The sequence below is a fragment of the Onychomys torridus genome, chromosome 2, assembly GCF_903995425.1.
Source record: "Onychomys torridus chromosome 2, mOncTor1.1, whole genome shotgun sequence".
Classification (NCBI taxonomy): domain Eukaryota; kingdom Metazoa; phylum Chordata; class Mammalia; order Rodentia; family Cricetidae; genus Onychomys; species Onychomys torridus.
The window spans coordinates 37,968,406-37,985,563 of record NC_050444.1 but is presented as its reverse complement, the minus strand read 5'-3'; the positions used below and the strand labels follow the sequence as shown (position 1 = coordinate 37,985,563).

General features: G+C 38.9%; 1 protein-coding gene across 1 annotated transcript in view; it reads left to right on the top strand.

Moving 5' to 3' along the window:
- Positions 1–17,158, top strand: part of Prex2 (phosphatidylinositol-3,4,5-trisphosphate dependent Rac exchange factor 2) — a 297,248-nt gene that overhangs the window by 200,145 nt on the left and 79,945 nt on the right. Inside the window, exons 33-34 of the mRNA XM_036177419.1 lie at positions 1,804–1,906; positions 8,186–8,329. Of these exons, the coding sequence (XP_036033312.1) occupies positions 1,804–1,906; positions 8,186–8,329 (247 nt within the window). The remainder of the gene's footprint in view (positions 1–1,803; positions 1,907–8,185; positions 8,330–17,158) is intronic.

Below are 17,158 nucleotides of genomic sequence, written 5' to 3'. Positions count from 1 at the left end.
AGGAGAGTGGGGAAGGGTACTTGGGAGGATCAGAGGGAGGAAGGACAAGGGAGACATGTTGAAATTAAATTATAACCAATAAATAAATAAAACAAAGCACAAGCTCACCTGTGACTACAGCCCCCTGAAAGCTGCAGTCACCAGGGACTGTGCTATCCAGAGCTCTAGGCACAGCCAGCTGTTCCCTATCTCCATCACAGTCACTGAAACAGCATGGCTCACATTGCTATGTGCAGAGGCTGGGATGTTTGGAACATTTCTCCTAACTCTATTCCTTGACATCAGAAAAAGTGTGATTTTTTTTCAGTCCTGTCATAAACTCCCAGGTAGTAGGTACTTGTCTTTCTGGTGCTTCAGAAGGGGTTTAGGAGGTTGGGGAGATGGCTCAGTGGGTAAGAGCTCTTGCTGTGTGTGCCTGAGTTTGAATCCTCAGCACCCACACGTTTCACATCAAAACCAAAACCAAAACCAAGCAAACACCCACAACGAAACTGTTTTGCCTTCTTGCATGCCTGTAACTCTAGTTTTGTAGAGGGAAGAGATAGGAAGGAAGGTACTTAGAACTTGCTGTTTAGGCTAGCTGCAGATTCAATAGCAGACCTTGTCTCAAAGGTGAAAAGAGAGAGAACAGAACACCTGGCATCCACCTCTAGCCTCCATGGGTGTATAAGCACCCACACACTTGTGTGCGTATCTCAGTGATGTCACATTTCTGGTGCTGACTTCTGGCCTTCTTATTAGCAGTTACTATATTCTCTACAGAGTACTTAGGCTCATAATGATGACACAATTAACCTTACACATAGGAGTTATCTCTTAATATAGCACTTGTTTTCATTTCTAAAAAAAATGGTTTATTTTTATTTTATGTGCATTGATGTTTTGCCTGTGTGTATGTCTGTGTGAGTGTCTTGGGTCCTCTGGCACTGGAGTTACTGATAGTGGTGAGTTGCCGTGTGGATGCTGGGAATTGAACCTAGGTCATCTGGAGGAGCAGCAGGTACTGTAACTGCTAAGCCATCTCTCCAGCCCCAGCACTTGTTTTCTTAATAACATGAATTATCCTTTCAAGCAACTCAACATGCTTCCTCTACTTCAACAAGTTGCTCAGAGCTCACTGTGCTTTGAAGCAGGATGAGTATAGTGAAAGCATTTTTAAAGAATTGTTATTTTGTGCATGGGAAATCTCATTATAGAAGTGAGACCAGTGGTTGAAATGAATTGCATTGCTTATTCATATTCTAGACTAAAGACTCCACAAAGCTGGCAAGGTGAGCATGATATTTATATGTAAGCCCTTTGGAAGACAAATATATCTATACATGGAAATTGCTTTTATCTTGATTCTAATAAGCAGTAATTGAACAATGAATAAATTATTATAAAACAGGATGGCTGTGATTTAATGTAGGTTTCAACTTAAAAATAAAGATTTTTTTTTTTTTTTGCTTCTTAGCTATTACTTTGTGAGCTTTCAGAACTAAAAGGCCAAAAGCATAGATTATTTGTAAATGAGATCATTGTAATTAGATTACATCTACAAGCTAGTCAGAAAATTGTGTATATAATAATTTAAATATTAAAAATACAAAATCAGAATACTACAAAACCATACAAGGAAGATGTCACTATGTAAGACTTCTTGATTTCCTTTGGACTGGGAGTTCTCAGGCAGGTGCTAGCACTGGTACTTTCTATGAAATAAAACAGAAGTGAAATGACTCTGCTTTGGATTTACATTGCACCATGGGAACTGACAGCACATCATTCGGTCATCTCATAGATTCTTTCCCTTAATTGTAGAAAGATGAACAAGCCATGCTGGAAGATACACTGGTTGCTCTATTTGATTTGGAAAAAGTCTCCTTTTTCTTCAGACCATCAGAAGAGGAACCACTGGTTGCAAGTGAGTAACTATATGTGTAGAGTGTTTCTGGAGCAGATGATACAGTCTTTCCATTTGCACAAAGTTCTGAGTTAAATGACTGGAAAGGATCTCTTTGACTTACCCATTTTCCAACATGAGTGTTGACAGAGACTCCATTTTAGAAGTCATACTTGAGTAGCAGAACTTGTTATGTAGTGAACCCATGGACTAATGTTCATGTCTTTAAATTTCTGCAAATTACCATCATACTATGACTTCAATCTTGTCATAAATGTTTAGAAAAAACTGTCCACCTGTCCATGAAATCTTCAGTTTATTTTTGAAAACATTTGTGTGCCTCCTGTTTTTCAGAAGTGTGTGGATCCTATGTTTTTGATAAAAGAGATAAGTGCCTTCAGAGATAAGAGATGTTCTTATTCCCCTTCTCAATGGTTAATATGATAGATAGACTCAATATGTACCCACTTCAAATCCATGGTTTGATAAAATAATGATCATCATTCCTTTATTTGTCTCATCTAAAACTTCATTTGAATGTTTGCTTCTTGCCAGCACTATTCTGGGAATCAGGTCCAAAGGAGTACTGAGCAGATGGTGTCTTCCATGGGTTATAAATTGAAGTGAGGAAAGAAAACGACAGGTCAGAAAAACAAATTAATTTGATGTGAAGTTAAGAGTAACAGTAAAATAGATCAGAATATAAAGATGAAGGAGCAGAGTAAAAGGTGCTCTTAATAGGATGGGGGAGGGTCTCTGGTCTAGATGAGAAGGACTCTAAAAGGGCTGAGAGAGAACCATACAGATATTGAGAGAAGAGTGTGTTAGATTTCTTCCACTCCTAGGTAGGAGGATGTAGGATATGTTCTCAGAGCAATAAGCCAGCCTTTCTTGGCTATGGTAGAGTAAGTGAAGAGAACAGAGTATGAGATATGACTATGTAGGGCTTCCTGTGATTGGGATATCTCCATGGTCCTGGTTGCCAGGTGAACAACAGGGTCTGGTTTACACATCCAGAAGGATGCCTCTGGCTGTTGTGTTACATATACCATTCTGAGGACAGGGCAGCAGAAGCTCATCGACCACTTAGGAAGCTCTTAAGTGACGCTGCTGAGAAATCATAGTGAACAGGCGTGAGGGGATCTGTGGAGATAGTAAAATTAAAAATATCAATATTATTTCTATTAATTTATGAAGGTAGAGAAAATAGAACTGTCACTAATTTTCATTTCCACTTATGAACAAGAAAGAGCAAGAATGTGAAGGTGTAAGTTAGTGATACCCAAGAGAGAATTGTCATCTGGCAAGAGGTGATAAATTTTGATTAAACACAAAATTTCAGACAAATCATGAGGCTTCTACTTGTGTATACAGAAAGACATTTAGTTTTACTTGAAGGCAGTAGGCACAGTTTTGCTGAAGGCTGAGAGGACGTTTCTGTGATCTTACCTAATGTTGTTCATTCTTTTAAAATGCTGCTTGAGGAGCTGGAAACCCTCATGAGCATCCGTTGTCCTCTGTGGTTTCCAAATGACATTTTTGACAACTGAGTAAGCACGGGAACCACAATGATGAGCTCTGTGAGTGATGTTTTTTTTTTGAATCCAAAATTAGAGACATTGATGTGTTGGGCACATTCCAAACATTAAAGGTAATTGTAATCCTCTAAAAAACAGGGTGTAAATATGGCTATGCTCATGACAAAGTTCTTGTGGTGGTGTTTATCTATGTGCTTTATGCATGCATCTCTTTGGAGCATAGCCTAGATTTCTGAAGGTAATTCTCTAGTAAAGCCCCAGTATCAATGCTACATGACTCTACTATTAAACATAAAAATGAAGAAAGAGCAGCCACTGTGGGTTTGGGAAAGGAATTGACATATAGTCATTCAGAAATGAGGTGTTTTAGGAGAAAAAGCCTGGAGACCATGATTTAGCCTTGAGTAGGAGAACATTGATTAGAAGGGTACAATATCATTAAAACAACATAACCTGGGCTGTAAAGGGAAGGAGAAACTTCCTCTTAAAACTGAAAGGAGTTTCATTTAGACATTGTTTAGTCAGGTACACACTTTCATCACCAGTGCACTAGAGGGACAGTCTAGGGAGGTGAATTTCTGTGAGTTCTTTCAAGCCTCATTCACATAGTGAGCATGAGGCCCTTAGTCATAGTGAGAAGAAGAAAGAGAAAGCCATCATGAGAGGAATGGTTTGGAGATGATAGAGGAGCCTTCAGAGTAACCCTCAAAACAAAGGGTAATATCTTGCTTTTATAAGTTTTGGGGGCTAGCAGGAAGTTTTACACCATGCAGTTTAGTCTGGGATAGCATATTTGACAAACAGCATAGTGGAACCAGATACCAGTTAGAAACATAAATTAGGACCAATAAAACCATAACCAGAAGCGCTTCTTAGCTTTGTACCAGGAAGAGAGCTGCAGTGTGCATTCATTCTTATTTCTTCAGACAGTGGGATCTGGTTTCTTTTTAAAGGGATAGGCCACGATCTAACATCGACTTTTCAAGCAAATTCAAAGTGATGATAGGAGAGAATGCTCATTGTGAAAGCCAAGTCGTTACCTGAGGTCCATCAAGTCTTACTTAAGTGGTATAGGAAAGTTAGAGCTTGTTAAAATTTATGGCAGGTAATTTTGTCTTTCCACCTGTGTAGAAGCTGATGAGCCAGGATAGCCAATAAAGTGTGAATGACTAATATAGAAAGAGGTTGGCTGCATGCCTCTGGGGACAGAACAGAAGACACAGAGAAGGAAGTATCAACTGGAAAGAAACCATTCGCTTTGATCTAGAACCTGAGTTCAAATCCTGGATCTATTCTCATCCATCAGTGTGCCAATGAAAACATTAACTTTCCTCAGCCCAGAGCTGGGTGGTTTAAATAAGATAATATGTTTGAAATCCTCAATCATTACATGAAGTTCATGGTTGTAATCAGTATTTGAAACTCCCTTCCACTTACTTTTGGGTAAGTGATGACAAAATGTCTCATTTTTAATTATAATATTGTTAAACTTATGGTAGTTATTAGAAGAATGAGTACATATGGACAACCATTTTATCTGAAGCTATGGATACAATAATGGATGAAATATCATGGGCCCATTATATTGACGCCACGATGAGACACAATGATGAATTAACTATAGGAATAGGATGTGATAAATACTCTGAAGAAATAAAGATTCATAAACAAAGAGGGTGATGTGGCCTTTTCAGGGCTAATTGGAGAAAGCTTCCCATAGAAGTAGCTTTTAAACAGATCTGAAGGAAGACATAGATGTGGAAAGGGTTAGACAGAGGCAATCCAAACAGGTGGAGCTATCAACATTTAAATGAAAATTTACTTATAAATACACTTTTCCTGTGCATTGATCTGGTGTCATATCTGCAGGGATGATGCCATCATGGCTGTTTTCTAGGGTGAGTCTGCATAGGATGTTCTCAGACTCTCCCTCACATAGCTTGATAATAACAAGCTGTTGATCTTATTCTCCTCTTGAAGTAAATTTGTTTTTCATAGAAGTTGACTTTCTGCAGGTAAAAAGTTGGTGGGTTTCAGTTACATGTTACATGCTACTGTGCATGTTTAAAAATTGGTTTATTGCTTCCTTATTTTGTGTTTTCAGAGCTCTTTGTGTATTTTGAGAGTCCTTTCTTTATCAGATGTGTCTTTCACAGGTATTTTCTCCTAGTTGGATGCTCATCTTCACATTGTGCTGGCATCATCTTTCATAGAGCTCAAATTTTGAGTTTCAATAAAATCTAGATGATGAGATTTTTTTTTATTGGCTGTGCCCTTAGTGATATTTCTAAGATGGCATCATCCATAATCACCTGGATTTCTCCTCTGCTATCTTTTAGGATTTATATAAACATTTCTATTTAGGTTTTTTACCTACTTTGAATTAATCTTATGAATGGATGTGAGCACTGTGTCAAGATTCTTTTTATATGTAGGTGCACAGTTGTTCCAAAATCAGGGGTTGAAAAGCCCATCATGTTGTCTTTGCTCCTTTGTCAAGGATAAATTGGCAGTTCACATGGGAATAGTTGACATATTTCTAGACTGGGGTTCCAGTCAGCTGCTCTCCATTCTCTGCCCACCTGCACATTGTCTTAATTTCTGTAACTGTGGAGTGATACCTGGAGTTGCACAGTCCCTGTCCTCTGCTCTTCTTCTTCAGCTCTGTGTTAGTTGTTCTCAGTATTTTTCCTCACCACATGAACTTTGGAATCATTATGTTGATATCCATGAATACCTTGGAATTTGAGGAGATTTTGTGAAAGCTGTCTATCAGATCAGGAATAAATAACATATTAACAGTAATTGACTCCTCCTAACCATGAACATAGGCTAGTTTCCCATTTATTTGTTTCTTAATTTGTTTTTTATTTTTTGTCAGAAATTTTATTTTTCTCACATAAATGTTGTACATATTTTAGTATGTGTATATATATGTATGTATGTATATATATATATATATATATATATATATATAATTTTAGAGGCTGCTAGTACAAATGGTAGTACATTTTTAATTTTGTATTTCATTTGTTTATGGCTGATATATGGGGAAATAGTTGTTTTTTGACTATTAACTCTCTTACTTCCTTGATATATACATATATTAGTCTCAAGAGAATATTGTTAACCTCAGATTTCCTCCTGTTGCTAAGCATCTTTTCTGTAAACAAAAGGTTACTTCTTTTTTGATGTGTCTGTTTTCATGTTCAAACCACCATGCTCAGTTTTTGTTGTTTTGTTACTGTTTTTGTTTGTGGTTTTTAATTTTGACAACCAGAAATAAAAGATTTTTCCACTCATGAAAAAGGCATTCTTCTAAATCTTCAATTGAGAAACTTGTTTTTCTGTTTCCTAAATCAAACCATCAATATCTCTCTATGAAACAGTTACAGAAATAAAATAAGCATTATGACATGGCATAGAAGAGACTGGTGAATATCACTGCCGTAGCTCCTTTGCCTAGATACACAATTAACTAGATAACTAAGGAGCTTTTGTTCTGTATGATAAATGGCTTTTGTACTTGAACTCTTTATTAGTTTCAGAGCAAGTTTAAAGTGCTAATGTTAAGTCAGGAAGATACATTAAGTGCCTTCTATGTTTTGCTCTTAATTTTTTAACAAGTTAGTATGAGTGTTTTACTTCTAGTATTTTTGGAATGATTTTATATTCTTTTTTAATGGGCTAGAAATAGTGTGGATTTATGTAGAAGGAAGAAGATTTACAGTTGCACTGTGAAATACTCTGGCAGCATTTTAGCCAGTCAGGTTGACTAATTTTTTTTAAGCCATTAATTTTAGGGTATTTGAAAGTAGCTATAAGAATTTGGAATGACAGTTTCTAATGATAATAAGGCATCTCCAACAGAACATGGTTCATTTTAATCTAATACTCAGGGAGCAGAGCTTTACAGAGCCCATGTTCATTTTGTTAATGGTTGCTATGCAGTCCGTTTTCTCACATACTACTTATGGAGTGTACTCTGTGGGCTCATTTTGACGAAATATGAATGAGGTGGCTGCCCTGAGAGATCCTCATTTAGTAAAGTGAGACATCTGGTGTGTCAAAGTGTAACCGAGTTTCCTATTACAGAATTGGATATTCAGCTCAGTAATAAACCGGGAACTCTGATTCAGTACTGTTTTATGGAACTGCACTTTGCGTATCACATGGGCCTAAAGTACAGTGTCAGTGTTCCAGCTCTGAGGGGAAAGGCTTCCCTAAAGCAAATGTTCCAACTCTGAGAGGAAAGTTATCCCAGCAGTCAGGAGCCAAGGAATACCACAAAGTCACAACACACAACAAACCTTACACAAGAGACTTATTGGGAAAGACACAAGAAGGCGGCTGCTTCTGCTTGGGCAAAAATAGCAAAGAACTAAGCAGGAGGCAGGGTGTCTACAGGGTTTCTTGTGGGGCAGAGCTTTCTAGGGTGACCTGGGATTGGTGGAATTTGTGGCCTGATCTTGGGCTTTTTTTTTTTTTCCTGTAGGGCAAAGCTTGGCTGCCTGCATCTCCAGGGGCTGGAAATGGACCTTATGGCCATTAAGTGTAGCTTGGCAAGGGGTGGGTGTACTGGCTATTCACCTGTCTTGAGGAGCTCACGTACAGGAGTACTCTTAATGCCTTACTTCGTAGTAAATTTCAGGATATTTTCCTTTTTTTGGTAAAAGTTTAACATATTATTAGTATAATCCAAATGTACTGTCTAGCATAGCCTTGACTTCAGGAAGTAACATGGCATTTAATGTCACTTCAGATGTCCCTCTCACATACCAAGTGGAAGGAAGCCGGCAGGCGCTGAGAGTGTACTTCTCCATCGATAGGCACCACTTTGAGCAGCTGCCCCGCCGGCTGAAGAGCGGAGGAGGGTTTAAAATTCACCCTGTTCTGTTTTCACAAGGTGAGATGTTTTTCCTTTCAGGCTTTCTGTATGTAAACTGTCTGATCTTTATTAATGTTTTGAGTACATTTCAGGTTAACAGTGGATTTTTTTTTTTTTCACTAATTTGAAAAGTCCTTCATAGTTTTGAGGTAATAGAATTATTTCTGGGAATGTTTTGTTAAGAGTGTTTGCTTTAAATATATTCATCAAATAGAATTGGAGCATTTTATAAGATAGAGAAGTGGAGTAATTCAAAGAAATCAAGGTAAATTAAACTAAATGAATTAGTTAAATAAAGTATGGCAGAACAATCAAATAGCTTGCCTACTATATGGCATAAAAATGTTGAGTGGTAGTATATTTGTACTGGGTGTGATGGTGCATGCCTAGAGTCCCAGCATTCAGGAGGCTGAAGCAGAAAGGATGCTATCTGAGACCGTTTTGGGCAATGTAATGAAACTCTGTGTGAAAACAAATTAAACATACATATGTTTTTACCTTGACTTCTTTTGTGTATATATTCTCAAATGTGCATGCATACTAAATGTTTTCTGTGTCACTGGCTGAGGAAATTCATGCCTTCTATCATTGCACATGTCAGCTTTTGTGAGGAAATGTGTATTCTTGATCATTTTATTCCCTGTAATTAATCAGTGAATGACATCTGCAGTAGAATAAATTCAAAATAATGTAAGAATGAAGATTCTTGCTCTGAATTCAAAGAGAAACCCCAGATGCTTAGAAAAGACCAGACATTCATATTGTTGTGTGGTCTATGTTCCTTTTGGAGTAACCTTCTACCTCCTAAAATGAGCATGCTAGTGTCCCAGGGTTTATGTCAATTTCTGAGTGGTACCCTACAGAATTCAAATTTTCCCCCTTTGGGTTTTCAAGGCCTACTTGTGGATTTTAATTGTCTGATAAAAATGAGCAGAGTAGCAAAAGAATCAACCAACGTCACTAAGGAATGAATGATCAGGCACATGAAAGCCAGATTTGTCACAGTGGAAATTTTGTGTTAGGCCACATATATATTAAACTGAAAGTCTAGTTTTTTAAATATAGTTGGTTCTCCTTCGGGTTTTCAGACTGATTCCCTTCAAAGGGGGATTTCTGTGATTATTTTTAAGGAACTATTAGGCAACATTTTCATTTCTCTTCAGAAGTATGTGATAGTTAAGGTCAACATTTGCAATAGTCTGTAAGAAAGAAAAGAAAAAATGACCAAAGGTAGATCTTTGACAATATATGATATTAACTTGAAATATGTTAGAAATCTCTGTAGTCAGACTTTCTTGTCAGACTTTCTTTGGGACTGCCACCAGCTCCCCAGTAATGACACGGAGGCTTATTATTAATTACAAAAGCTTGGCCTTTGGCTTGTTTCCAACTACCTCTTATAACTTAACCTGTTTCTGTTAATCTGTGTTCTGCCATATGGCTTTTTACATCTCCTTCATTCTGTACGTGTGACTTCCTTAGTGTCTTGCTGGCATCTCCTATGTACCTAGATTCATCCTGAGTTCCTCTCTCTGCCCGGATGTCCCACCTAACCTCTCCTACCTAGCTATTAGCTATCTAGATCTTATTAAACAAGCCAGAAGGTGCTTTTGACACAGTGTGATCAAATATCCCACAACATTTCCCACTTTTTATCTAAATAAAAAGAAAATGTTTTAACTCTAACACAGTAAAACTATATACAGTAAGAAAAATTATCATTGTGATTACATTCACAATGTCCAGTCAATTTGTGTTTGTCAAATTCAGAGAAACTACACTATTATCTATTCTATCTTGGTGAATCCAAAGTTTTATACCTAAACTACTTTCTATCATAACTTGCATTATCAACCTAAAAATATCTTTTTAGACCTTAAAATATTTTCTTAGATAACTTAAGCATTTATGTCTGTCAACTGTATTACATCTCTTTTGTGAGTTTCTTTTCTGAATTTGGTAACAAGGAAAACTATAACTACAACTATCTAGTCTTCAACCTTATCAGAGACATGAGAAGGATATAATATTACCTGAATAAACAGGAAGTGCATAGCAAACAACTTCCAAAACTATAGAAACAACAGAGACATCTGACTCCTAAGGTTCCTCTACAATGCTGGAGCATCTATCTCCTGCTTTTGGGATGACAGCATCTTTAGGGGACCCTGAAACTTTTGAGATAATGGTCAAGTTCTGGGAGAGTTTGTTGTTGTGCAGTCTCTGTATAATGGGAAAGTGCAGGACTTAGCTGAAGTCCTGGCTAGAATAGTCTGTGAGGCTGGATCATCTTGGCTAGCTGCTTTGAAGTTGTTCTGGATGAAGATTTTTGAGGAAACTGCAGCAGAGGCATTCTGAGAGGCTAGATCACCTGGGCTACTTATGTCTTCATTTGTGTCTGGTCCTGTTTTTTTTTTGTTGTTGTTGTTGTTTTTGTTTGTTTGGTTTTTTTTGTTTGTTTTTAAACACACAAACTTTTAAAGGTAGAGTATATATCTGCATGAACATAAGTATGGAATGTCCAGTGTGCACAAATGAGCTAAAGGTGATTCTCTGTTCTTTGTTTGAGTAGTTAAAGGGCATCTGTCAACTTTATATATCCATTTGGACTGTATAACCAAGCTGTAATAGGGCCTGTGTAGCCAATGCTGTAATAGGGCCTGTGTAGCCAATAAGATTTTTCATCTCTCCTCCAGGCTCAGAGCTGTTCCCATGTAGAGGGATCAGCTTATATGTCACCTGTCTTGTAGTTTTTATTGATTTCTTCCTTCATGCCTCCAGCCAAGATTTTCAGGAAGTCTCCCCAGTTAATGTGATCTTCATTAATTTTGAAGGAGTCCATAGCTTTTTGTTTCCAATGGAAACAATGGCACAACCTCTCCTCAAGTACAACACATTCCCTGACTTCCACTCTGAAGTTATGACATCCTTAAAATGTATAAGTTGGTTTAATTTAGCAGTAATTTCTATAATTTAGTGTCTTTCCATAACATTTGCCTTTGCTCATCGGCATTTAAAAAATTCAGAGTCAACAAAGTACCATACAGGATCCAGATATCCTGTGTATTTCCCCTCATTACATGGCTTATTCTTTTTATATTACTTGACTTTTTAAAGACTTTATTATTTTTAACTATTTATTTATTTATTTAATTTATTTATTTTATAATTTAATTTTACATATCAGCCATGGATTCCCCTGTCCTCCCCACTCCCGCACTCCCCCCTTCCCTCCAGTCCCCCCCTCCCATTCCCATCTCCTCCAGGGCAAAGACTCCCCTGGGGATTCAGCTCAACCTGGTAGATTCAGTCTAGGCAGGTTCCAAGCAGCCAGCTCATGCACTAAGGACAGGTCCAGGTCCCACTGCCTGGATGCCTCCCAAACAGTTCATCCTGAGTGAGGTAACCCAGACTCAGAAAGACAAACATGGTATGTACTCACTCATAGGAGGATACTAGATATAAAACAAAGATGACTAGACTGCTACATATATCCAGGGAGGCTACCTAGAAAACAGGACACTAAGAAAGACACAGGGATCACCCAATGACAGAGAAATGGATGAGATCTACATGAACAACCTGGACAACAGTGGGAGTAATGAAGGGCAAGGTTTGAGGGAAAGAAAGCTTAGGGGAGCAGGAGATCCCAGCTGGATCAAGAACAGAGAGGGAGGACAAGGAATAACAGACCATGATAAATGAAGACCACATGAGAACAGGAAGAAGCAAAGTGCTAGAGAGGTCCCCAGAAATCTACAAAGATACCTAAACTATTTTTTTTTTATGACTGTACCCATTTTTTCTTTTCTAGCATCTAAGCACATTTAAAGCATACTGTACCTGACCTGTTTAGAGTGTTTTTCGACCTGGACCTCTCTTTTGTTTTTGTTTTTGTTTCTTGTATATCTGCAGCATTTCTCTGACTGCATGAGCCAAACCTTAAACTGCTAGGCTACCACTGCATGGCTCTGCTTGGTGTTCATGGCTGGCTCCCTCCTTGAGTCCATGAGAGTGGATCCTCATGCCTGTTGGCCTGAGCCTGGAGACCAGTCTGTCAGCCCCATGTCTGGGAAGTTTCCGGGCCTCTGCAGTCTCCTGCTGGTAGCATGCTAGTCCAGTGCTCAGCTGTAGCATAGAGCTGCAAGCCCTGGGACTGTGATTACTGGGAAGCTGTCCCACTCTGTGTTCAGAACTTTTTTCAGCTTTCTCAGGTCCTATGTGTGTTTATGTGCTACACTTTGGGGCACCAAATGTAGTTGGACTCTTGTCAGACTTTCTTCGGGACCACCAGCTCCCCAGTAATGACACAGAAACTTACTATTAATTGTGCAAGCTTAGGTTTATTCCCAACTAGCTCTTTTACTAGTTTCTATAATGCTACATTATGCCACGTGGCTCTTTTACTGCTTCTTCATTCTGTATGTCTGACTTCCTAAGTGTCTCCTTGGCATCTCCCACATGCCAGCTTCATCTTGAGTTCCTCTCTATGCCCAGAAGTCCTAGCTAATCTCTGTCTTCCCAGAAGTCCCACCTAACCTCTCCTGCCTAGCTATTGGCCAGTCAGCACGTTATTAAATGAATCAGAGGGCACCTTTCACAAAATGTGATCAAATATCCCACAACAAATCTCCACAGAGTTGGAAGAGACAGAGAATGCTGGACCAGTCAGTTCATTTTTACAGCTTTATTTGGGCTTATAGCTCTTAAGGACTCTGTATCTTTTCTTTCTTTATTTCTTTAATTGTGTGTGTGTGAGAGAGACAGACAGACAGACATACACACAAAGAGACAGAGACAGAGAGGCACACATGTACACAGAGAAAAGACAGAGACAGGTCACACAAGTATCAGACGTAAGTTGTCAGGCTGGCACCACTGAGTTGCAAGTGCCTTTACCCAGAGAGCCATATTGCCAACCTTATTTCTGTCTTTCTAGAATTTTTGTCTTTGAAACCATTATTGATATGACAGATGGCAGTAAATATTCCTTTTAAAAAATGTTTCACTCGTGACACATCCACCTTCAATAACTGAGTAATCACAGCCCATTGCAGATATGTGTAAGGAAAAGATTATTTTGTAAGTAACCTTTCTTTTACAAATTTTGCAAAGGCAAATTGAAAAATAAATCTATTGCTTTAAAAATAATTTAAGAAGCCTTCAGTAAACATTTGGCTTTCATTCCTCATAGCAATAATGTAAGAGAAGCAGACCTTGCTGGGTGGTGGCACATGCCAGGCCAGCCTGTTCTACAGAGCCAGTTCCAGGGCAGCTAGGGCTACACAGAGAATCCCTGTCTGAAAAAAACCAAAATGGGCAGGGTCTGTGTTCAAGAACACAGAATGGAAGAGAAGACTAGAAACAACTGATTTCATTAAAAAGCTGACCATGATAAAATTATTCCTTTAAGGGGTGGCAAAACACCTCTGTGGTCATGACGCTCCCATGTGCTATCATTGTGTCTCTCTGTTCTGACAGAAGCCTGGGAGATCCAGACTCACTGGATCAGATAGTTACCCAGTTTTGTGATCAAAAGCGATGCTAAATGAAAGAAATCATTCTTTCCTGGGATAAATATTATTTGAAGGGTCTATAGTTCTTCAAACTACTTAAAAAAAAATAGAAAAAAATATCTGTGAATGTGAAAATCTCCGGGGGGAGTTCTCAGTGTCAGCCCCCAGCCTGGCCTATGATAGCAGAAGCAAGGATATTGCTCACTTCCTCTCAAGGGCCAGACGTGAGCAAGGTCAAAGGTGAATGTTTATTGCAGGAAGCCACAGCTTCAGGACAGTAACTACGCAAAAAAAAATGGTACTGATTGCCCAGACAAGACAGGCAGAGATAGCCTGGCAGGAAAGTTGTCATACAAAACAGATCACTTTAAGATAATCTGCCTCCTTCTTATGCATGCTTGATTATAGGTTACACAGTTTAGTGTGGATGGGTTCCTGGACCCATAATGTGAGAAAAGTCAAGCAGCTCTTGAGTTGAGTAGTACACAGAGAATCAATACTCAGGTTCCCCTTCCGCCACTTAATTTCATGTCTTTGTCAATGGTAGTCAATTCAGGCTGCACAGGGTCACCTTGGAAGGATTTTTAGGAAGTGCCCACACCCAGCCCCAAACCACAGCCATTAATACAGCATCACTGAGAGGTGGTACACAAATGCCAAGATAGTTTTGCAGTTTTCTATGTATTTCTGAGCCCACTGGGATAGGAAACTACTGATCTTCTTGGGCTCTGAAGCATTGCAGTTCTCCAGTTAATTTCTAGTTATACAAATTCATTTCACATATGTGTAGATGTCTGGAGTCTATGTAGCTGGAGCAAACAAAGCAGGTTAAGGATACCATAAAAAGTTTTACTTGATAACGATGTGTTAAGACACAGGCTGCCCTTACAAGGAGGCATCACTTTGGCTCAGACTTTTCTTCACCAAAAGCTGATGGTGTTCTGAAGGGTTCAGGGTTCAGGGTTCAGGGATGTCTTCGTCAGGATTCTGCAGCTAGGAAATGAACTGATTATTTCTAACAGGTATCTGTGTGACCGTTCCTGGAGCATCTTCTGTAGCCTGTACCTTGTGAGCCTCAGATCATGTCTTTTTCTATGAGCTACAAGAGGCTCCTATGGAACCCTGGTCACCTTCCCTTCCTTCTCAGAGATAGCATTTAAAAGAACCTGGTTACTGGGACAAGTTGCAACCCTTACTCCTATAGCTCATCTTAAAGCTTCAACAGATTCTTCCTTCTTATATGGACACCAGTCAGCAGTCTGGGACCTGCTCTGAATGTAGACAAGTTTCTCTCTGAGCTTGGACCCTCTGCTGCTCTCTGCCGATGATCTGTGGCAAAGCCAGACTTTCATGCCTCGGGGACTTGACTCCGAACTTGTACTCCTTTCAAACCAGGACTGCTGTCCACATCTACTTACCATAACATTCAGGTGAGGAAGCCCCAAGGGCACCTCAGCATGTCATCTGGCTTCTTCTTCCCATAAAGTCAAGCTAGCTCAGTCTTTTTTCTGAAGGCTGATGCCAGGAACTATAGCTTACATTTCAACAGGACCTCTGATTTGTCTCCAAGGGAAAGCATCTCTTTGGGAATCTTTAAACCCACAAAACATAGATAAGAAGCATAAGGGAGTCTCAGACTGAGCCAGTGGAGTTATGAACCAGTTTCTTGAAGCTGCCATGGCAAACTGTATCATCTGAGATCCGTTCTGTCAGCGTTCCACAAGGCTGCAGTCTGAAATTAGGTGTCCACAGAACAGCTTCCGCCCAAGGTTCTAGGGAATGATCTTTCCCGATTTCCAGCAGCTCGAGGCTACCAGCTGACCTTGAAGCTCTGCCTCTCTTTGCTGACCCCTTCCTTTTCTTGTCTTCTCTGTGTCTATAAATAGTTTTCTCCTCTAACAATGATACATGTCACTGGATTTGGGATTCCTGTAATCCAGTATGAATGTATTTTTTAAATTGTGACATTGGTAATGTTTCACAATAAAGTTGTATTTTCACTTTGTGGGTACTATAGTTTAGGACTTTCTCATGTATTTTGAAAGTTACAGTTCACCTCTCACCAGATGGCATGTCCTTTCTGTTGACATCCAGGGCTCCCAAACCTGTGTTCTAGCATGAGCTGATGTGGCATCACATAAAGCTCTGTGAGTTGAAATATGTGGCATCCCTTCCTGGAAGGCATTGTTGAGCATCTGTTGGCTGGTCTTGGGGTGCTGATCATCTTTAAATTGAACCGTGCAGTGCTGGTCTCTCCCTAAGTGCTCTTTTGGGGAGTTCCGGCTGCTTGTCTCCTACAGTGAGTGCACTTCCACAAAATCTGCTACCCTTAACTTTGGACCTGTCTTTAAAAAATGTCTTCCTGTGTGCATGGAATAATTTAATTTGCCTAGCGTCTTAAGTGCTGTTATCGCTTTTTAAAGGAGAATTTTGCTGCAAACATTAACATTTTCTGTTACTTCTCTTTATCTTTCCTCCCAAACTTTTCTTAAAGTATCGTTGGAAGATGAATATTAGTTTTCCCATTGGACTTTATACAATATTTATAATTAAAACAATAAATAATAATAAATAAATAGCCTATTTTTAAAAATTAACCAACAATTGACAGGAATGATATCCAATTCTTTAATTTGTTTGTGAGTGTAGAACTCCCTTCACAAATATCCTAACAGGAGCTTGGCAACAAGTTCTGATTGGCAACAAGTTCTGATTGGCTATCACCATTTCTGTGTGTTTGCAGTATCTTATTTAACCAATAGTGACATCAGTAGAGTTTTTGTTGCCCAATGGTTATAAAAGTCAGTCTGCTCTACTCTTGTTCATCATATGTGTTCATGGTGCATGGTGCGTGCTGGGTTTCATCAAGTTAGTTGCATGTGTCTGGTATTTTGATCATAGCTACCCTCGGAGTCTTCCTCTTTCTTCCCCTCCCTTTCCCTTCCAACAATCCACTTCCTGTCCCCACTTTCTCTTCTGCTTTTTTTTTTATGTATCTATAAAAAAACCAAGCAAGCCAAACCCCAGGATCCATAAATGAGGGAAAATATGTGACGCTTGTTTTCCCGAGTCTGGCTTATTTTGTTTACTATGATCATCCCAGTTACATCCATTTTCCAGCAAAAGAGGTGATATTCCTTCTTATTGGTAAATAAAACTCCACATTTTTTCTATCCATGCACCTGTTTATGAACTCTGGGCTGTTTCTGTAACTTTGTTGTAGTGAATATTGCTATAGTAAATATAGATGTACAGATATGTTGAATATAGTCTGTCAAGAATATACCCAAAAGTCATATTGATGGATCTTATGTTTCTTCTCAATTGATCA